Source organism: Delphinus delphis, chromosome 16 (assembly GCF_949987515.2).
Source record: "Delphinus delphis chromosome 16, mDelDel1.2, whole genome shotgun sequence".
Lineage (NCBI taxonomy): Eukaryota > Metazoa > Chordata > Mammalia > Artiodactyla > Delphinidae > Delphinus > Delphinus delphis.
The window spans coordinates 30,394,370-30,418,021 of record NC_082698.1 but is presented as its reverse complement, the minus strand read 5'-3'; the positions used below and the strand labels follow the sequence as shown (position 1 = coordinate 30,418,021).

Genomic DNA, 23,652 nt, shown 5'->3' with positions numbered 1-23,652 from the left:
AGCCTACGAGATGAGTCAAGTTCTCTCCATCTTGCTGATGAGGAAACTGAGGCAGAGATTGGTGAAGCAATTTGCCCAGTGCCACCCAGCTCATAAGTGGTGGGGCCAGGACAAAATCCCACTCAGGCCAACGTGAATCCAGGTTCCTTCCCCTTCATCATGATGCCTCGTGTTGCTGGATTCCATCGAGGCCACCCCTCACCCTGAGCAATCATGCCTTGGACAGAGCCGAGGAACAACTTAGACAGACACCCTGGGGCCCTCTAATAAGACCGTGTGCTCTGCCCAAACAACAACATCAGGGCAGCTTCCCAGCCAGCCGAGCTTGGGCTTTAGAGCCAGACTATCCGGCTTCAAATTCCTACTCTACGATCACTAGCTGTGTGACCCTGGGCACAAAGTTTAACTTCTCTGCGCCTCAGTTTCCCCATTTGTAAAACGAAGATAATGATAACACCCACCTCTTAAGAGATGTGGTGAGGTTTAAATGACTTAACTATTTCTAAAGCACCAAGAGCAGTGCCTGGCATACAGAAATGCTCTCTATATCAATATTCCCTGCTGCAATTATTTTTACTACTACTATTGTTGCTGTTGTTTTGTTTCCCTCAAGGACCATGGCACCACTAGAAGGGTGGTGCCCCAGGCTCAGCTCAGGCTGGTGCTGGGCTGCCTGTGCTATGCTGAGCAGGGAGGAGCTGGCTGCTTCTGCCCTGCAGGCCGCAGGATGCTGAGGCCCAGGGAAGATGCCCTGAGACGGTTCTCTCTCTTCCAAAAGTGATGGCTCTGCATTCATCCTTCTCCCCAGGAGGAAATACACTCCAGTGGCAAATGGCCCTGACTCCCATCCGTTCCTATGTGGTCCTAACCTGAAAGAAAAAACCTCGGTGGTGAAAGATTTGGGAGAAAATCCTCTGAAGCAAAATTACTGAGGGAAAAACAAAAACACACCAGGATTTCTCGAATCCTCTCGGGAAACAAGAATCTGATCCCCGCATCTGGGTGTTTGTGATAAACCGACAGAAACCACTGGATGTCCTAAAGCTGTAGGAATAGACACCCTGGGCCCCTCTTGGGGCGCTCTGGGGGCTGCACGCCCTTCACAAGCATTTCTCACGGTTGGGTGGGAAGGCAACCACTCCTGGTGCTGGTTCCTCCCCAAGGGCCCAAACTGCAATGGTGATGGGGAGGCTCAGCTGACCTCTAAATTCCCTTCCTGCCAGGTCTCCAAAAAATAAACACGCACGCTCTGACTGTGAATGAGACTGGCCTCCGAGCTGGGGAACTGTATTCCTCAGCGCTGTCCTTTGAAATCTTACCCTGGCCAAATCCACAGCACTCAGTGTCTGCAAAGTCAGACAGGAGAACCAAGGGAATGAAGAATGTCCCTACCCAGCTGCTGCCCGACAGAGGTAGACAGGCCCACACCCCAACCTGCAGGTGGACTGGCTGCATGGAGCGCCCAGAGCCACCTAACTGGGCTCCCCACCTTCCCTCTGGCTCCCCTCCAATCTGTTCTCCAGGCCACAGCCAGAGTGATCTTTTCAAGATGCAAATCTGATCGTGTCACTCCCCACTTAAGCCCTTCAATGAACCCCCATCACTCTTGGAATCAAGACAAAACTCTCCTTAACACCGACCACAAACCCCATGTGGCCCGCCCCACTCTCCCTGTTCTGATTTGCTCCCTCTGGTGGCAGGGCCTTTGAACTTGCCATTCCCTCTGCCTGCACTGCTCCCTCCTTCCACTTTGCCTAACTCACTCCAACTTTTCCTTCCAATTGGTCCAACCTCCCTATCACAGGCCCACAGGGCACTCTAACCCTCTCCTCTGCAGCACAAATCAGGGGCAATTTTATATGGATTTGGGACCTTCCTTGACTGATATCTCTACCCCTCCCCATGTATAAGCTCCTTGAGGACACAGACTGTGCCAGTTTTTTCTCATTATTGTATCTCCAGGGCCTAACGTAGTACCTGGCACCTGTTACCTGATAGATGTTTTAGTAAGTATTTCTTGAATGCAAGAATAAATTTGCATTCAAACTGACATATTCTAAATAGCACTGGGTTGGGTGAGTTTTCCATGTTTCCCTGCTCCCTGACTCAAAAAAAAAAAAAACCCACACTCATTAAGAAATGCTCTCCCCAAATGGACATCAGCCAAGGAAAGCTTCACACAGAGAGGACGCTGCTGTTTTACCAACAACCATTCCATAGCCCACAGGTTAAAAGACTGATTTTTCCTCAGTTCCCTTGTTAGGAAAATACCAGCCCCCAGGGCTTCAGCCACCCTGCTCCTCCACTTTCAACAACCAGCTCTTCTGCCTCAGGGCCTTTGCCAGGGCCAGCTGGGCTCTGATCCAGAGCCCACAGAGTAACCCACAGCTGGCTTACTCCCAACATCCTTCAGGCCTCAGTTTAAATGTCCCCTCCTCTAAACCACCCTCCCCACAGGTGTTCACTCAGCTCCTCCTCCAGAGCTGGCATTTTGATTTGTGCATTTAATATGAGGTCCTTTGGGGACTTCCCTGGTGGCGCAGTGGTTAAGAATCTGCCTGCCAATGCAGGGCACACGGGTTTGAGCTCTGGTCCAGGAAGCTCCCACATGTCCCAGAGCAACTAAGCCCGTGCTCCCCAAAATGGGAAATCCATGCACCACAACAAAGAGTAGCCCCCGCTCACCACAACTAGAGGAAGCCCATGGGCAGCAACGAAGACCCAATGCAGCCAAAAATAAATTAAAAAATAATTTTTTAAAAAAATTACAAAATAAAAAAGTATATATGACTGGCCTTAAAGGCCAGTCTCCCCTGCCAGGCTGTGAGAGGCAGAGGCCACATCTGTAAGCCAGCACCTGTGGGGGTGCCTGGCACACAGTAGTTGCTCACTAAATGTAAGCTGAACTATCCTGCCCAAGGAGCCTGGCTGCTGCCAGCACATCACAGCCGAGGCCGGCGCATCCTCCCATCAGCCCCAAGCCTTCCTCAAGCCTCAGTGGGTCATGATCCAGAGGCTCCTCCACCCCCTCAGCAGAGCCCACAGGTCTGGCACCAACCCCAGGGCTGGGGTCACCCTCCACCGTGTGATGAATCAAGAAGTCCCAGGGATGAGTAGTCAGGGGCCTCACACCACAGCAGATTTTCTACGGATCCTGCTCTGCCCAGGCTCCTGGCTCCCATCTTGTTTCCTTGGCTTGAGTACTAGCAATATCTATACTATCACAGCCAAGCCAGCTCATTTAAGCCTCATAATACCACCTGGTTCAAAGGTTTGCTATCAGTCTTGATTTTCAGATGAGGAAACTGAGGCATAAAGAATTTAAGTAACCAGCTCAAGTTCAGCCAGCTGGTAAGTAGGTTGAAAAGGCAAGACTTGAACCCTAGCATGTCTGACTCCAGGGCCCAGGTCTTTTTTTTTTTTTTTAATTGCTATAAAATACACAACAAAATTTACCATTTTAACCGTTTTGAAGTGCAGAGCTCAGTAGTGTTAAGTACATTCACATTGTTGTACGACAGATCTCCAGAACTTTTTCAGCCTGCAAAACTGAAACTCTGTACCTGATAAACAGTAACTTCCCCTTCCTCTCTCCCAAAGCCCCTGGTAACCACCATTCTACTTTCTGTCTCTACGAATTTGACTACTCTGGGTACCTCAGATAAGGGGACTGGCTTATTTCACAATGTCCTCAAGGTTCATCCATGGTGTAGCATGTGTCAGAATTTCCTTCCTTTTTAAGGCGGAATAATATTCCATTGCACGTCTACAAGTTTTGTTTATCCATTCATCCAACAGTGGACACTTGGGTTGCTTCCACCCTTCAGCTATCGTGAATAATCCAGCTATGAACATGAGTATACAAATACCTTTGAGACGCTGCTTTCAATTCTTTTGGGTATATACCCAGAAGTGAACTTGCTGGATCATATGCTAATTCTATGTTTAACTTTTTGAGGAACCTTCATACTGTTTTCCACAGCAGTCGCACCATTTTACATTCCCAGAAACAACACACAATGGTTCCAATTTCTCCACATCCTCGCCACCATTTGTCATTTCCCACTTTTTTTATAGTAGCCATCCTAATGGGTGGGAGGCGATCAGAGCCCAGCTCTTAACCCCAACTCCATGGTGCATTCTGTTCTGAGGCACAAACCGCACCTCCGTTCCTTCACTACTGAGGCCTGGCCTTGCTCTTGCCAATACCATTCTCAGGTCTGGGGCCCATCCCAAAACCACATCCCTACAGACAGGCCCCACTCCCTGGTGGCCACCAGGCCTCCATGTCCATTGCCTGCCAGCCCCCTCTCCACTCACTGCCCACCCCAGGCCCCTGAGAGGCCACCCAGCAGCTAACTCCCTGGCCCTGACCTCAACCTGCAACACCACCTCCTCGCATCCCCCAACTCTGCTCACCACCCCCTACCCCTAGGCTGGACACCCCTCCCTGTGCCAGCCTGCAACTTGGGTCCACCTTGTAAACACATGCAGGAAGGAATCAATCTTGGCCAATTTCCCTTTATGTCCTAGTGCTAAGCCCCGACAGAGGTTTTGTAGGTGTTAAATGAATGATGAATGAATGAATGAAGCCAAGCCTTATTAAGATGTGTGGAGTGGTAGTCAAATTTAAAAATTAAACACAGGGCTTCCCTGGTGGCACAGTGCTTAAGAATCCACCTGCCAGTGCAGGGGACATGGGTTCGAGCCCTGGTCCGGGAAGAACCCACATGCCGCGGAACAACTAAGCCCCTGTGCCACAACTACTGAGCCTGTGCTCCAGAGACCGCAAGCCACAACTACTGAAGCCCGCGTGCCTAGAGCCCATGCTCCACAACAAGAGAAGCCACTGCAATGAGAAGCCCGCGCACTGCAACGAACAGTAGCCCCCGCTCGCCGCAGCTAGAGAAAGCCCGCGTGCAGCAACGAAGACCCAACACAGGCAAAAATAATAAATAAATTAAATAAATAAATTTATATTAAAAAAAATTTAAACAGAAACACATCTCAAAGCCTCGAGACTCAGAGCATCACTTACCAGCTGACTGTTTAACCCAGGGCAGACGATTCCACCTCTCTTATCTTCTCCTCATCTACAAAGCAGGGGTAAGTGCAGTAGACTCTTATCCCCCTTATCTGGGGGTTCCACCGCCACAGATTCAACCAACCGTAGATCGAAAATATTCCACACACAAAAAACAAATTCCAGAAAGTTCCAAAAAGCAAAACTTGAATTTGCCCTGCTCTGGCAACTATTTGCATATCATTTACACTGTATTTACAACTATTTATGTAGTATTTACCTCTTATTAGGTATTATAAGTAATCTAGAGATTATTTAAAGTATAGGAGAGGATGTGAGTAGGTTATACGCAAATAGTACGCCATTTTATATAAGGAACTTGAGCATCGGGAATTTTGGAATCTTATTTGGTGCTGGGTGGGTGGATCTCCAGGAACCAGTCCCTCAGGGACCTGTAATGCCTTCCTCCCAGGACTGTTATGAGGAGTGAAAGAGTGGACGTGGGTAAAGCACCTGGCTCGGAGCCTGGGCACAAAGTAAGGGCTCTGAATGGTGACCACCAACACCATCACAACTCCCTCCTCGATGCTCTCCATCTCTGCTCTTTGACCTGTCATAGGTCCTCCCCTCCCCAACCCACCCAGAGCTCTGGCTCCTCTTTTCCACAGTCGCCTCCCACCCCCTCTCCCCCGAGTGGGACTCCAGTCCACCTGCCCCTCTGCAAACAATCTCTGAGCGGCTCCCCTTGGAGCTCCCGTGCTTGTTCTCTCCTCCCGCCAACTTCCTCACCACCTACTCGCTCCCAACCATCTGCTTCCGCCTTCCACTTCTCCCAGGAAACCGTTCTGCCCAGCTTTGCCAGTGACCCCCCAGTCGCAGTTCCAGAAGCGTTCCTTGGCCCTCATCCTCAAACAGACTGGCTGCTCTCCACACTGTTAACCCTCCCCCCACCATCTCCAGACGCCTTCTTTGGCTTTAGCAGTAACTGCATCGCCCAGGTTGGAATCCACAAACGTCGGGCCAAGGCTCCCCTGTGGACGGGAGCTCCTCCTGCCCCTCCCCCAGCCGCTGCCCCTCCCCCAGCTCCTCCCTGGTGGCCCTCCCTTCCTGCTGCCCTCTTAATGTGGGTGGAAGCCAACGGCAGTCCTCCTGCGTCTTCAAAGGACGTACTTTCTTCACCAGGAAACCCCAGCACCAAGCAGTGTTCCTCGGATTGTGTCCTGGGCACCTCCCACATCTGAATCACCTGAATGGCCTTTGCCAAAGACCTGCTGCCTCAGCCTCAGCTACTCTGGAATGGGCCTGGGGATCTGCATTTTATACCAGCTTCCCGGGAGATTTTTATTCCCAGTGACGTCTCTGTCTCACTGCCCTCGTGGGTCCCATTACTTCCCCAGGACAACCTCCCAACTGTCTCTCCAGCCTGAACACTCAACAGAGTGACCATCCCCTATTCCTGCCTCTAGGGTCATTTCTTCACATGGCTGTTTATTGGTAATTCAAACAAAAGAGGCAGAAGCTAACTTCATGGCTTCTCTCCAGGATCAGCCACCCTCCCAACTTTACTCTGCAAAATCATCCTCCCAGCCTCGGGCCATAGGGTCCCCTGTGACGTTCCCATTTGCTCTGACGTTCCCATTTGCTCTTTCTGCACCCTCTGCCTCCGTCCAGGCCTGCTTCCTCTCATGCCTTGGCCTCTGCTGTACCCTCCAAACTCTGTGAGGACTGTAACAGTTGCCTGCTGCTGTTATAACACATTACCACATACTAGTGGCTTAAAACAACACAAATTATCTTACGGTTCTGGAGATCGGAAGTCTGAAATCAGTCTTGCTAGGTTAAAGTCAAGACATTCCCAGGGCTGCATTCCTTCCTGGAGGCTCTAGGGGAGGATCCATCTCCTTGCCTCTTTCATCGAGAGGCCGCCTGCATTCTGTGGCTCATGGCCCCTTCTTGGCATCACTCCAATCTCTTGCTTCTGTCGTCATATTTCTCCTACTACTGACTCTGACCCTCCTGCCTCTCTCTCTCTAGGGACCCTTGTGATTATTTTGAGCCCACCCATATAATCCAAAATCATCTCCCATCTAAAGATCCTTAACTTAATCACATCTGCAAAGTCCCTTTGGCCCTGTAAGGTAACATATTCATAAATTCCAGGGATTAGGATGTGGACATCTTTGAGGACCATTATTCAGCCTATCACAATGATCATATTTTCTAAAGCAAGGATCAGAATCATGAAATGTCTTACCACAGGTTTAAAAAAAAAAAACTCATTGAACACACATTTTTTTTGAGCACCTACCATGTACGTGGCGATGGAAACACAAAGATACATGAGACACAGTCCCTGCCCTCAGGAAACTCAGAACCCAAAGTACCCAACCAACAAACCACCTTCTTAAAAAGAAATAAGATTTTCTTCCCTACAGAAGAATTCCAATTAATAAATGTAGAACCAATGAGGGAAATAGAAAAGAAAAATTGGATAATAATGGTTGCAGGCAAGATCTGTTAATGAATGCTAAAATTAGTAGGTGAGAATTTGAGGACAAAAAGGATATTACATACTCTCAAAGTATCTCCCCCCGCAAATATTTATTAATTGCAAATGGAAAGATAACGTTATAGTGGAGAAACCTGGCAGACACCATCTTTTTTTTTTTTTTTTTACAGTATGCAGGCCTCTCACTGTTGTGGCCTCTCCCGTTGCGGAGCACAGGCTCCAGACGCGCAGGCTCAGCGGCCATGGCTCACGGGCCCAGCCACTCCGCAGCATGTGGGATCTTCCCAGACCAGGGCACGAACCCATGTCCCCTGCATCGGCAGGCGGACTCTCAACCACTGCGCCACCAGGGAAGCCCTGGCAGACACCATCTTAACCAAGAGATCAAGGTTAACATCATCTGCAATGACACATATCAATGTCATCTACCCTCTGATAGGATGCTCTGGGAAGGGCACATCACCTCTGTGGCATTCTTGCCAAAAATGTATAACCTCAATCCAATCATGAAAAAACACCAGAGAAACACAAACCGAAGAGCAGTCTACAAAATAACTAACCAGCACTTTTTACAAATGTCAAGGTCACAAAGAACAAGGAAAGACTAAGGAACTGTCACAGGCTGAAGAAGACTAAGGAGAAATGACAATTAAATGCAATGTGGGATCCTGGATTGGGTCCTGTAATAGAAAAGGGACATTGGTGGAAGAAAACTAGTGAAATACAAATGAAGTCTATAGCTTAGCTAACAGTATTGTACCAATGTTTATTTCTAGGTTTTGATCATCGCGCTATGATTAAGAAAGATGTTAACATTAGGGGAAGCTGGGTGAAGGGTGTATGGGAATTCTCTCTGTACTACTTTGGCAACTTTTCTGTAAGTCTAAAATTGTTTTAAAATAAAAGTTTTTTTTAATTTTTTTTTAAAGAACAAAAATACAGCAGTGATAGAAAAACTGCTGTCAGAAATCACAGTCACCATAACCAACTGGTCTCCCCACCACCAACCAGTTGGTCTCTCCCTCCATTTATTGTCCATACCAAAGCCAGGAAACAGAATATATTAAAACACCATTTTGCACTTGTTACTCTCCACTCAAAACCCCTGGAGGCAAGTGCTTAAAGGGTCTTGTCAACGGGACACGGGAGCACCTTGAAGGGGTCCCACTGGCCAAATGTGGGACACTCTGAACATCAAAATAATGTAGTAACATTATTACAAATTATAACCCAATGAATAAAATAATAATCCACAAGTCCATGCTGTTACAAACAATCTTTCTTACAGTAGAATGCCAACTAATAAATAGAGAAGAAATGGTGGAGTTACAAATTTCTCATCCGTGGAACCAAAACTAGTGAATGAAAGTTTGATGCGTAGGATATTTACATGGCCTGGAAGTATCTCCCTGCAAGTCAATTATTAATAACAAAGGGGAAAATAGTAACTTTTCAGCAGAGAAGCCTGGCTGACACCAAATTACCAAGTAATCAGAGCTAAAATCACCAACATTGGGACAAACTGACATCACGTGTCTTCTGGCGTGACCCACTGAGAAGGGCACAACGTTGCTCATTTAGCATTCCTGCCAAAAATGCATAACCTGAACGCAATCATGAGAAAAAAGCAGATGAAGCCAAATTGAGGGACATTCTACAAAATAACTGGCCAGTATACTTCAAAAATGTTAAGGTCAAGAAAAACAAAGAAAGGCTAAGGAACTGGTCCAAATTAACAGAGAATAAAGAGCCATGACAAGTAGATGCCATGTGTGATCCTGGACAGAATTCTGAACCTGAACAAAACAATAGCCACAAAAGACATTATTGGCACAATTGATGAAATTCTAAAATGAACCACGGAGTAGATAATAGTATTGTATCGACATTAAATTTTCTGATTTTCATAGCCTTATTGTCCTTAGAAAAATACACACCAAAGCTTTTAGAGGAAAAAAGTTATGCCTCCAATCTATTCTTAAATGGTTCAAGGAAAAAAGGTGTGTGTGCGTGTGTGTGTGTATAATATATGATAAAGCAAAGGGGGCAAAATATAAACAATTGAGTCTGGATAAGGGATATACTTTTGTTGCAACTTTTCTGTCAGTTTGAAATTATAACAAAATTTAAAATTACAGTGAACACAAGGAATCTTTTGGGGTGATGAAAATATTCTAAAATTGGACTGTGGTGATGTTTGCACAGCTAGATTTGTTAAACATCGCTGAATAGTAAAAAAAAAATTATTATAAAATTTTACACACACACACACACACACACACACACACACACACATCCTCGGATGGCTCCCCATTCCCCAGCCACATGGCCTGAGCCTACCCATTACTTTAATCTTCTCTCTCAGAACTCACCAGCACAAATGTTCACCCTACCAGCTGGATCTCCTTCCCAAACGTACGGCACTCACCTCTGGATGCCCCCAGATTCCCTTGCCCTGGCTTCACCGCTCACTCACCTAATTCCTGCCCAACCTTCAAGGCCCAGTTCAAATCCCACCTCCCCATCACTCTAGGGATACAACTCCTCCTCCATGTCTCACTCCCATCTCCTCATCTCTAACATTGATGGAGTACTTTCTACGTGCCAATGTTATTCTAACCACGCCTACATGGACAATTTCATTTGAACTCACAGCCCTACAAGGTAAATGCTACGTTGCTCCCATTTTACAGATGAGGAAATTGAGTCACTCATGAGTCAGCCAAGATCTCTCAGGTGGTAGGTGATGAAGGCGAGATTCAAACCGGGCCATTCTCACAGCAAAGGCTGCGCTGGTAGCCGCTGTGCTCTACGTCCCTATGGGCATCCTTACACATTTGTTCTTTCGCAGACAGACCTTTCTCCCCACCAGGCCACAAGCTCCCAGAGGAGCGAGTCCATATCCTGGACCTCTGCAGACACTCTGCACACGGCAGGTGCCCAACAGCTGTTTGTCCACGGCAGGCTGGGATCCAGAGAGAAGGGGAGGGAATCTCGAGCTCAAAAAGAGGAGCCAATTCTCCACCCCGAGCACAGCCCAGCTCCCTGGCTACTGCCCAAGGCCCGGCCGTCATCTGCTCTGGGTAATAAGTATTTGTATGGCGATAATTACAGCATTTGGGAAGCAAATCCCATTAAGCAAGAGCCCTGCCGAGCTGCTAATGCCGGCACAGAACTGAGACAGCAGCTCAGCCAAGCTCCCGTCTGCTCCCAATAACGCGGGGGCTGCCTGTCCCCGCCCCCCTTCAGCCGGCCCCCAAAGAGCACAGCCGCCCCTGCTGGCAGCAGCGGGCAGCCTGGGCCACCGCAGCCAGCCCCCTGCCTCCGAGAGGGGGCACCGTGAAAGGGGCAGCTCGGTCTCCGTGTGCCCCAAGGTTCCCCGGGGATCCAGAGCGCCCAGTGGCTGCCTGATGAGGGAATAGAGAGCAGGGCCGTGCTGGGATCCGGCCTTGAGTGGCACCCAAGTTCCTTTCACAGCCCTGCAATTCTCTGTCACCTTAATAACAATAATAATACTACCACTTACTGGGCACTTGCTGTGTGCCAGGCCCAGTGCAAAGTGCTTCTCCCAGCATCACCACATTTAATCCTTAGGACCACCATCTGAAGCAGGTCCTGTCATCATCCCCATTTTATGGGCAAGGAAATGGGGGCCTGAGAAGTCACACTTTCCTCCAGAGCACTTATCCCATTTTGCAATTACATGATTCTCCTCCTATTGTGTCATTCATCTCCATCTCTCCTGCTGGACTAAAACTCGGAGAGAGAGGCGCGGTTTCCATTTCTGTCCGGGACTATTCATTCGGCACCATGCAGACCTTCAAGAGACAGCTATCTGTTGAATGAGTGAATTAAACCCCATACCTTGCCCAAGGTCCCCCCAGCTGCTGAATGGCAGAGAGGGACTAAAAAGCCAAGCAGTCTGGCTCCAGAGCCATCCACCCTGCAGAGACTCCCTGCATGACACTGACCCGCGCCTTGTCTCCAAACCCTAAGGGACGCGGGACAGTCCAGGGAAGGAGCGTTCTGAGAGCCAGACCCCAGCTTGCAGTCCGGCCAACACTCAAATGCTTGCCCCCCACCGCCCTCTCTCCTGCCCCACCTGAACCCTCAAGCCTTTAGCCTGAGCTTCTCAAATAGTAAAACTAAGAGTCACAAAGCGTTTTCACACACATAGAATGAGTGAGTCCTGGCAAAAACCCTATGAGGTGGTAGGTATCACTCTCCCCGGAGGCAGAACACCCACCATGTGCCAAACACGCCTGCAGGCCCTCTACACGCATGCACTCACTTAGTCCTCACCATCAACCTGCAACCGTCATCCCCTTTTACAGATGGGGAAACTGGGTCTCAGGTCACATGGAGTGGCAGCACCGGGCCATACCACCAGTCACTCAGAGCCCAGCAATAAGCCCAGTGCACCTGCTACTAGAGACACGAGCTTCACCAGGAGGCAACTCCCCCTGCACCACGTGCGTCTCTACTGCCGGAGCCCATCGAGTCCTGCTCAGAGAGCCCAGGCCGGCCAGGCCCCGGTGGCAGACGTGGCTTCTGTCTGGCCCTCTGACCCCTCTCACCGCAGCCACCATCCAATCAATGTTTGGAATTCCAACCAGGCTCCCAGACAATCAGCCTGGGGGTGCCCTGGGCAGCCTTCCTTGGTCAAAACCACCCACCCCCATTGAACAGGGCCTCCAGACTCGGGGCTAAGCTGGGAGAAGGCATGGGCTTCCCAGGCCTCAGCAGCGGGCAGGGAGCTAGGGCAGTGGACAAACTGGCCAGGAGGCAAGGGGACATACCGAGGAAGGCAGGAGTGTAGGCCCCCATGGCCCAAAGAGCAGCAGAAAGTGCTGGACCTGGAGGCAAACAGAAGCCAGCAGGCCTCCCAGGGCCCTCTCTCCATACTCAGGCCTCTCTCCTCTCTGCATCCTACACCCACAAGGGGCATCCGCGGCAAGCCTGGAATACAAGTGTCCAGGGTGGAGGGGAGAAGTGGTGTCCACACATACTGCACTCTCTCATCACACTCTCCTAAACACTCTAGTCCAAAAGATTTTTTAAGTTAGAAAAAAAAAAAATCCAACTGAAAGGTCCTTGAGTAGAAGAAAAAATGATAGTGGCCATGGCTGGGCCCCTCTGAGTCTGGGCCCTGCAAAGAGACAAGCCCCCAGGCCTCCTCTACCACACTCCCAACCTTGCACTGGACTTCAGTTGTTCCACTGCAGTGAATTATTCAGCAACCCTTCCCCACCCGCCCAACAGCCCCACAGTCCCTCTGGCTGAGCCAATTTCCTCAACAGCTCTGGAGCCTGCACAGTCTCTTCCCAGAAGGCCCTGCAGCAAACCAGTGACAATTTCTTCCCACGTGGGGAGACGGGCTGGACCCGGAGTTATGGAATATATGATCATAAAGTTGCTGGGCCTCACAGGCTGCCAGGGAAACTGCCCAGAAGACAAAAGGCGAACGAATGCACAGCTGCGGTCTATAAAAATTTCACAGCCTCGGAAGAAGCCACTGTTTCAGGCTCTGATACTGCACGACACCCATATTGATTAGAGAGAGCATATGCCACAGTTATTTTGAGCCTGCTCAAGGCCTCTTTTCAGGATGTTCTTTTCCTCTTCAAATGGCTCTTTCGCGGCCTGCCTGTTGAAAAGGCAGGCTCCCTCTGCTTTCTCCAGCCTTTCCCAATCCAAGAAGTTTTGCACACAGCAAAGGTCAGACCTGATGACTTATCCCTGGATCTGAACCCTGAAGTCTCTAAAGGAAAAATCCAGATAGAGAAAGGCCTTCCTGACCCTTCCCAACCTTCCCAGTCTCAAATCCCATCACATTCCACTCCACAGCATGTTTCAGCCCCAGGGCAAAGCTGGTCCGTTCTCCCAGCAGGCCGGCCACACTCCCATCTTCAAGCTTTTTGCTCCTGCATGCCCTCTCTGGGCTGCCTGCCCTCTCTACTTGGCAAAATCCGACCCAACCACTATTGAGTCCCAAAGTACCTTCATAAAATGGTCCATCCCCTGGAAGCTCCTTCACCCCAGAAAAGAGCTTCTAATCCCAAAGCTTCCTCCCCACAGCCCCATTACACTGCCAGAGCTTACAGTTAGGTGCACCTGCCCAGTCCTCTCAACTGTACATCCCTTCAGGGCAGGGACTTGCTCACTCCCAGCTGGAGCCTCAGCACCAGGGCAGTTACGGGCTCCACAAACACTTGCTGAATTAAGTAACAAGACTCTTCTCCTGATCCTATTATAATAATGGCCCTCAGCAAGCATCATAATGTACCAAGAACTTCCCATACATTACCTTCAGTCCTCACAAGAACCAGAGACCTTACGTATCAGCAGCCTCATTTTCCTGATAGAAAGCAACTAAGGCTCAGAGAAGTTAAGTCACTTGCCCAAGGTCACACAGCAAATAACTAACTTTACACCGGGAAATTTCACTTCCATCTCACTCTGATTGCAAAAGAGCTAAAGAGTTCATCAAAGTCAAAACAGACACTACCCTCAAAACTAAAGGTGGAGAGAGAGCAAGAAATAAAATGACTTCAAAATTCAGATCCAAAAGCAAAGGAGAGGGGCTAAAATTCTCAGACCTAGGCCGCTACCAGGGTAACAGCTGCAGGAGAATTGCCCCGAGGACAAGGCAAAGGAACAGAGATGAGGTCCAGAAGGAACATGGAGGGTGACCCTGCAGCCTCAGGGGTCCTTTAGACAGATTTCTGACCCTCCGTCGTCCCTCTCCAGGGCCACACAGGATCCCCAAGGAATCTGTTTGTTCCAACTTCTCCCCATGCAGTGCCACAACACACACACATACACATACACACACACACACACACACACACACACACACACACACACACACACACACACACACACACACACACACACACACACACACACACACACACTGATTCCCACCTAGATTGCAAATTTTCTGAAACCTCCAAGGGAATTTTTCAGTCTCAGCCAAGAAGAGTCTGGGGCAAACGTGCTAATTGCTGACCTTGGTACGGAGTTTGATCCAGGAGACAGTTCTTCCCAGGGCCAGATTTCTGCCTCTGACCAGCCGAGAGTCATGAAAATGTGCTCAAAAGTTCTCAAAATCTGTACGCCTTTCCTGAGAGCCACTGCAGGGACCCAGGAGTGTGAGAAGGAGAAGGCAGATTTCAAAGGGGCCAGCAGCCTCCTCCGAAGTCCAGCTCAAAAATCCCCCAAAGGCAGCCACCTCCGCAAGCGGCACAAAGGCCCTTCATGAGGGACTTCCCAAGCGGCGCAGTGGTTAAGAATCCGCCTGCCAATGCAGGGGACACAGGTTCAAGCCCTGGTCCGGGAAGATCCCACGTGCCGCAGAGCAACTGAGCCCATGAGCCAGAACTACTGAGCCTGTGCTCTAGAGCCTGTGAGCCACAACTAGCGAAGCCCATGGGCCTAGAGCCCGTGCTCCGCAACAAGAGAAGCCACCACCATGAGAAGCCCTGCATCACAACAAGAGTAGCCCCCGCTCGCCGTAACTAAAGAAAGCCCGCACGAAGCAACGAAGACCCAACGCAGCCAAAAAATAAATTAATAAATAATAAAAATTTTTAAATAAAAGACCCTGCATGAGACCAAAAATCTGCACACACAGCCCATGTACATGGGCTCTCCCAGGCTCACACTACTGAGGTGACACCACAGATACCAGGAATTCATGCAGATACACATTCTGCAAAAGAATCTGGGAAAACAAATTATATATGTCTATAAACACACACACATGCTAATCCCACCCCCCCACACACACACACACACATTCTACAAAATTTGGTGAGTCAAGAAAGGGCCAAGTTTTCTCAAGAATTTAGAAGTGAGTGACAACAGCGTAAGAGAAATGATGGTTTTCATGACTTATCATGGGCAATATCTTTAACCTCGTATCTCCCACTCCAAGCTCCCGACCTCTCAGCATTATTTACGGGCTCCTTGTCCAGGTCATATCTACCCCTCTCTGTGTGCTGAATGTAACATACCCCAAGGCTCAAACCCAAATCCCTCAGGTCCACTGTCTGCCTGGGTTGGGGATGGCTGGATGTGTAGTAGGAGACAAATGCCTCACATCTGGAAGGAAAAAATTCTAAGACTCTGAGGCAAACAATGGGGAGAAAGGGGGAGACTAGGACCTTCAACTCCATCCCATCCTGCTGCCCATCACCAGCCTACAAGCCCTCAGAGCCCAAATGCACACCTCCCACTCAGAACACAGCCCAAGCCCCATGTGCCCAAACGGAGACATGGTGCCTGGTGCGTGTGAGCTTCCCTCCTGGGTGCCAGGAAGGCTTTCTGGCACCAATTCCCAGACACCCTGGAGAAATAAAGTGCTGGCGCAGTGGGAAGGCCTGCCGTGCTGAGAGCAGGGTGCAGGTGTGAGGATGGGAGCTGGCAGCCCGCGAGGGCCCAGGTGTGAGGATGGGAGCTGGCAGCCCCGCGAGGGCCCTCTGAATCCCGAGAAAGGGAAACATTGGCGCTCCTGGCTCCTGGCTTCTGGCTCGGGAAGGACCCTGGCAAGCACTGACTCATTTATTGGCTGCAGAACCCAGGCCCCTACGGTCCTGCCCCCACCTTTAGCCCTGAATTGCATCGGGGTGGAAGGGCAACCTCGAGGCTCCCCGCGGGCTGCGGATGAGGGCCATACTCACAGGCGCTCCGTGTTCCGTGGAATGTTCTTGGGGACGGCCTGCAGCCCCGTGCCGTGGCAGTCCACCGTGGTGCCGGTGCAGGTGCAGAGGGCGGGGCACGCCGTGGCGCCCAGGCGCCACGCGGCTGCCCACAGCAGCAGCCAGAGCTCGGGCCGGACAAGCCCCGCCGAGGGCCCCCTCCAGGTCGTCAGCGCCATGGTGCCCGCACCGCGTCCCGCTTGCTTGCCAGACGGCAGCGGCCGCTTACCATCCCCGTCCGGGGTGGCCTCCAGGTGCAGTCCCGGGGCAGAGCCACCGAAGAGACCGCGGGTTTGTACGCTGCGCCCTTGCGGGCTGGGTGGCACCTTGCTCCTCCAAGCGACGGCGCCTGTGCGCGGACGAAGGGAGGGCGCCTCGGGCGGAGGGCGCTCGGCTCCTCTCCGGTTTCTCGCGGGCTGCGTCTCCCTCCCTCTCTCCAGCTCCCAACTGACTACTGCGAGGAGGAAAATGGGCAGGCCCCGCGCGCGCACGCACCCCGCGCGCACACACACACACACACACACACACACACACTCACACTCACACCCGCACGCTCGCTCCCACCCAGCAGTCATCCATCAATCGAAAAGCACACAACCAGAGCCAGACTCCTCCTCCCCTCCCCGCCCCCGCCTCCCGACGACCACTCGGCTGCCGCTGCTAGCAGCTTACACTTTCAAAGGTGGAACCTCCGAGAGCGGGCAGGGGCTGCGGGGGGAGGGGAGCACACAGTTGGACCCGTCAGGTCGCGACCCTCTCCAGCTCTCTCTACACACACACACACACACACACACACACACGCACACGCACACGCACACGCACACACACAGAGCGAGGATGCGCACACTTAGACGCACGCACCCGGCTCCCGCAGTCCCAGCTGCTGGTCCAGAGAGGGGGGAGGGGATCTTATTTTGCTGCCTGGACCCCTTCCCCAGGCCACAGACACGCTCTCCCCGACGGCTGAAACGGTTCTAGGGCCCCACCAGACTTGCTTTTTCAATTCTTGGTGAAAGGAAGCCCCGAGCCCCAGGTGACCTCTCCAAGCCACCTACTTCACTTAGCCTGGGACCTTGAGGGTGGAACAAGAGCACTGGGCGGAGGGGGCTGGGGGGTGGGCGGTGCACCAAAGCCCTCGGCCCAGCAAGCCTCCTCCCTTCCCTCAACGCAGTCTCTGACAAGATGGCAGCAACCCCACTTCTCCAAGGGGACTCCCCCCAGAGTGATAGTGACCCTGATTTGAACAGTTGCACAGCCGGGAGATGTTATTTCTGCCCATCGGGCTACCCTGGCTTCCCAGAATATCAGTGGGGTTTGGAAATCCAGCAGACACCCTAGTGTGCTCACACCAGGGTTCCTCCATTTGTGACAGGTGAAAACAGATGAAAACGAATATTCAGTCCTGTCATGAAAGGACCACTGAGAAGGCCAGGAAAGGGCTTGAAGAGAAGCACCACAGGCCACCCACATCAGACCCTGGGCTTTCACAGTCCTCTAGGCAGGCACTTTGCTCACTGTGAGACCGATATGGTCATGGGTGTGAACAGGAAATCCAGGTGGAGAGAGGATTGACCTCAACCCAAAAAAGATAAGGACCTCTGCCAAATCAAGGAGAGCTGTGGTTTGTTGGTACCATAGGACCCATACATTGTTTGTCCATCAGTTGGGGCCCCTGTCAAGGCTGCTTAGAGCCCAGCAAGAAGAGTAGTTGAACAGGTGAAGAAGCACTTCGAAGTCAGAAAAACAAATACCGTATGCTAACGCATATATGGAAACTAAAAAAGCGGTACTGATGAGCCTAGTGGCAGGGCAGGAATAAAGAGGCAGATGTAGAGAACAGACTTGAGGACACAGAGAGGGGGAAGGGTAAGCTGGGATGAAGTGAGAGAGTAGCATGGACATATACACACTACCAAATGTGAAATGGATGGCTAGTGGAAGCTGCTGCATAGTACAGGGAGATCAGCTCGATCTCTTCTTTGTGACGACCTAGAGGGGTGGGATAGGGAGGGTGGGAGGGAAGCTCAAGAGGGAGGGGATATGGGGATATATGTATACATATGGCTCTTCACTTTGTTGTACAGTAGAAACTGACACAACATTGTGAAGCAATTATACTCCAATAAAGATGTGAAAAATATAAAATAAAAACTTTTGGGAAGATGGAAAAAAAAAAAAGAAGAACTTCCCCTCACAGGTGGTGGCTACCTGGGTTTCTCCTTGGGAAAAAAAACAGAAGGAAAAGGTGGCTGGTCCAGGAGGTGCCAGGGGTAAGCACAGCACAGTACAGTCTGTCAGAGCTGGTGATGTGGTACCAAAAGACCCCACAAGATTAAAGCTTCCTCACCCACCAGGTACCAAAAGCCTCAGAGGTTTTCTTCATTTTTCTTTTCCATCTTGATGAAAAATTTGCAGTATCTCTACTGTCATAAACAGATAGAACCGGGGCCAGTACGTCATAACTAATGTGGCTGATTTTATGGGCTTCTGACAGTTCTTTTGAAAGTTTTCACAGTTTTATCTATGACCTCTAACTAAGGCCATGGGTCCTGGAGCACCAATTCAATGACAGTTCAGGGGGAGGGGGCTTTCTCAGGGGTCCCTGTGTGGTGTGATCTTAGGGAACCCTTCCACAAGTCAAGCCAGGGCTGCCTGCCGTCTGCAAGGGCCTCCTCTCCCCTCTCCTTCATGAATTCCTTCTTCCCCGCCACTCCACAGGGCGCTCAGCCCTTTTCCTCTCCCTGGCCCTCCCCAGCTGCCTCAGGCGGAGTTAAGTCCCCCAGCCTGCTGCTCTGTTTATCCCCTCTTAGCTGGAGCTCTGTTTACACATGTGGCTCCTTCCCTGACCCTCCTCCTGGGGCAAAGCCTTCCCCCACTCCCCACCCCTCACGGCTTCCTCATCTCCTCACTTTGGCACTTAACCCAGCACCTGGCATTTAGTAGGCCTGTCACAGCCGGCACTCAGACCATCGAAGGCATCTGGTCTCCAACCTTCGGCTCCAGCGGTGCCTCCCTGGCCCCATGACCTCAGAGGGCTCCTCGGAAGCCAGGACCCATGTGGGGAGGACGAGAGTGTTGATTAATGGGCAACATGCCCTGGGGGCTTCAGACTGGCAGGGTGGAGGAGAGGCAAGAGGGGTGGGAGCAGACGGGGCGGGGGGGGGGGGCGGCTGGAAGATTAGCTCTGCCAGTGACTCCTGAGAGCCAGCCGCTGCCCTAGAAGCTTCCAGACTAGGATGGACAGTGAGTCCCAAGCAGGCCTTGAGCCAAATTGTCACCGCCTGGCAAGGCCTGGCCTTTCCTTTAAAGGGGAGAAGGAAGGAGGGCTCCTCAGAGCCAGGACAAAGACTCCCCCTGCCAGCCCATCATGGGAGGCCCTGCCCCAGCAGCCGGGGAGCTCCCCAACTTGGCTCCCGTCCCCAGTTCCTCCACCCCAGAACCTGGACGGCTCCCCGACTGGGGAAGCAGATCACCGTGAACGAACGCAGCTCATTAACGTTCCCAGCACATTTCCTCCTTAAACAGCCACCTGACCAGCAACACCCCTGCCATCCCACCCCCCTTGCTTTTTCAGCTTCCTCTCGCATGCCCCTCCCTCTGTTGGATCTCCCTACCCCCTGCCTACAGCCGGGCCACCTGCTCCCTCTGTACGGGTGGGGAAGAGGCAGGCCTGTCACACTGCTTCTGCCAGGAAGGCCCCTCCAAGCCCCGCTCTGCCCACTGGCCACCAGCAGGGCGACCCCCCAGGGGAAACTTGGGGCTGGGTCTCTCCAACCCAGGGGTGTGAGCCTCCTCTGAATCCCCTCAGTGTCACATGCTCAGGACTTGAGGGGCCCCTCCTGCCTGTGACTCAGGGAGAAAATGCCCTCCTTCCAGCTTTCTGCACCACCAGCCCCTCTGGAGTACAAGAAGGTGGAGAGCCTGGGTGAGGCTCACCTTGGTTTGGATTTCCAAACTACACAAGGCAAGAATGAGACAGAATGCCTGCTATTTGAGCATTCATTGAACACCAATTATTGACTATCTATGTACTAGGTACATTGTACTGGGACTCAGCAATTCAACAGGGAATACGAATGGCCCTGGCCCACAGTGAGCTGACGGTCCAGCAGGGGAACAGAAAGAAAACCCCACTCAGCATGATAAGTTTGGTAACAGGGAATGTGGAAGTGCAGAGAAGCCAGAGTGTAGGACACGGGGTAAGGCTGGAAGACTTCCTGGAAGAAGAGGCAGTTGAGCTTAGTCTTGAAGGATAAATAGGCATTGGCGGGCAACAAAGAGGAAGAAAGCCTTTCTGGCCAAAGAGAACTGCGAGAGGTAAGGCACACAGCAGCAGCATCCTCAGTGGCTGAGTTGCAGCAAGTTCTGTAAGGCTGGTGCACGGCAGGGGGTTCAGGTGGGGAGTGATGGCAAGAGGTCAGAGAGCTGATGCGGGCACATCCCAGAGGCCCTGGTGCAGCCATTCTCTGGTTTATTGGGCTTTCAGAATCTCCTGGCCTGTCCCTGTGCCCAAGCACATGCCTATATATGTGTGTGTTTGGAATGCACTATCCCTCAAATGAGAGACAGTGGCTTCCAGGGAGGGGCCTGGGTAGTGGTAGGGGGATAGTTTCAGCACATGTCATTGTTGTTGTTGTTTTCCTACTGTTTGGATTTGTTTACCTGTGTAGTATGACCTAACCCCCCATTACCACCTATACATTGTTTTAATCCCCAGGGATGCTTATTATAAATGCCTATTCCTAGGACCCACCCAAGACTTTAATCAGAATCTTCACTGTTAGCAAGCTGGAGGGTGAGGCAGTATGATGCTGATGCAGGTGGTTCCAGAAACCATGCTCTAAGAATCAAGGCCTAGTGTGCTGAGTTAATGAGTTTGAACTTGGACCTGAAAACTCTGGGGAGCCATTGAAGGAAGGGGCCTGGCAGGAACAAAGGGTCTGAGGCCTGCCTGCCTCCCTCCTCCTCTCCAGCTTCCACACGCTTTTAGTGAGGATGAGACACATCAAAGAGGAAGATAGCCACAGGGGAATGGAGAGGGACAACTGGAGCCAGGTGACACTGGTTACACTAGCTTCAATCACAAGATGCCAGAGCTGGAAAGAGATTAATAAATGATCAAATCCAAACACCACTGACCAGCTGGTGGCCCAGAGGCAACCAGCCTAACCTCACAAAGGAGTTGCAGGGGTGAGCCGTGAATGAGGCTGGATCTTGCTCTGCTAGGCCCACACCTGGGTAGAACCCGGCATCCACTCCATCCTGGGCTCTCCTCCTGACCCTGTCACTCTCACAGGGACTGAGGAAGCAGGAGTCCCTGGAAGGTCATAGCAGCAGAACTCAGGATATTTTAGCTTTCATCTCTAACCCCCTTGATGTACTCAAGTTTGAAGGAGGCTGGACCACTTGAGGCTGTCAACGACAAAGCCTGAAGCTGGGACACACTCCTAGACTTAAGATCAGTGGCCTTTATAGAAGCCACCATATGCATCCAGGACAGCTCTGGCAGATGAGAAGCACCGGGGGCAAGAGAGAAGCAAAGCAGGGAGGGGAAGAGAGAAGAGGAGAGGAAAGGGAGAGAGCAGGGTGACAGTCTGTGCAGGCAGCAGTTTGCTCACTCACCCATCAAACATTGATCGCTTGCCAACTGTGAGCCAGGCTTCGGGAATATAAGAGATTTTCGCTTGGGGTTCATCGGACTTCTTGTATCTGGTTCATAGTTTTTATCAAATGTGAAAAGTTTTTAGCCATTGTTTCTTCAAAAGTTTTTATGTTCCCCTCCTCTCTTTTCTCTCCCTTGGGGACCCCACTGACACACATATTAGGCCACTTGAGGTTGTCCAATAGCTCACTGATGCTATGGTCATTTTTTTTACTTTTTTGTTTTTTGCGTTACGCGGGCCTCTCACTGCCGTGGCCTCTCCTGCTGCGGAGCACAGGCTCCGGACGCGCAGGCTCAGCGGCCATGGCTCACGGGCCCAGCCGCTCCACTGCATGTGGGATCCTCCCGGACCGGGGCACGAACCCGTGTCCCCTGCATCGGCAGGCGGACTCTCAACCACTGCGCCACCAGGGAAGCCCTCTGGTCATTTTTTTTGAGCCTCATTTTTCTCTGTGTTTCATCTTGGTGAGTTTCCTTTGCTGTGCTTTCACGTTCGTTATCTTTTCTTTGGCGCTGACTAACCTGCTGTTACTCCCATCTAGTACAATTTTTATCCATGACATTGTGGTCTTCATATCTAGAAGATCTATTTGCGTCTTTCTTTTATCATCCATGTATCTTCTCATGTTTCCCTCTACCTTCTCGAGCATATGGAATACAGTCATAATAGCTCTATCTGTGAATTCTATTATCGGTATCATTTCTGGGCCAGTTTTGATTGATTGCTTTTTCTCTTCATTTTGGGCCATATTTTCCTACTACTGTGTATCCTGGAATTGTAGACTGAATGCCAGACATTGTGGATTTTACCTTGTAGGGTGCTGGATAGTCTTGTATTTTTTAAAAAATAGTGTTGGGCTTTTTTCCAGAACAGAGTCAAGTTACTTGGGAACAATCTGATCTTTTGAGGCTTGCTTTGAAGCTTCTGAAGGCAAGGCCAGAGCAGTCTTTAGTCTAGGGCTGATTTCCCCACTACTGAGGCAACACTCTCTGAATACTCTACCCAATGCCCTGTGAATGTGGCGGCTTTCTGCTCTGGCTGGCGTGAACACCAACTCTGTGGGAGCTCCAAGGATGGTTCTGCACTGGGGGTGGGATGGGGCACCACAGGGAGGAACCATCTGGAAATCCCTGGTCGCTCTCTCTCTCTCTCTCTCTCTCTCTCTCTCTCTCTGTGCAGCCATTTCCTCCCCCATCTCCCCTGAGAACTCTAGCCCCCTCGGCCTCCCAAACTTTCCCCTTCGACCCTGCCAGGTTCCACCTGGGTGCCCCTCTTGCTCTGTGGCCTGGAAACCCTCTCCGGGCTGTAAGCTAGGGGACAATTACAGTGCTCACCACACTCGTTTTCCCTCTTAAAGGAATCATCATCCCATAAGACCAGCTGTCCAATATCCAAAAATGGTTGTTTCATATATTTTTGTCTGGCTCTTTAGTTGTTTAAGGTGAGATGGTAAGTTTGGCCCATTGCTCCCTCTCGACCAGAAACAGAAGTTTGTGAGAGACTTTTAGCAATCCTCTGTACCCTCCAAACACTTCCAGTGTGATGTGGAGAGAGAAGAAAACAATCACATGATTCTGACGAGTGCCCTGAACTGGCCAGAGAGGAAGTGGCCTCAGCCTCGAGGGGCTTCTTTCAGTTGAAGAAGCACCTCCCACCCTCTGTGCGTGACAGTCCCTACGCTGGATGCCCTTCCTGTCATTCTCAGCCTGACTGGGTCCTCCTCATCCTAAGCAGCACCTCCTCAGGGAAGCCCTC

The 23,652-nt window shown here is 51.1% G+C and overlaps 1 protein-coding gene across 1 annotated transcript in view; it reads right to left on the bottom strand.

Annotated features, from left to right (window-relative positions):
- The window catches only part of SLIT1 (slit guidance ligand 1), a 171,621-nt gene extending 155,193 nt beyond the window's left edge, over window positions 1–16,428 (bottom strand). The window contains exon 1 of the mRNA XM_060034372.1: window positions 16,217–16,428. Within this exon, the coding sequence (XP_059890355.1) occupies window positions 16,217–16,413 (197 nt within the window). The 5' untranslated portion in view covers window positions 16,414–16,428. The remainder of the gene's footprint in view (window positions 1–16,216) is intronic.
- Between the last annotated feature and the right edge of the window lie 7,224 nt (window positions 16,429–23,652).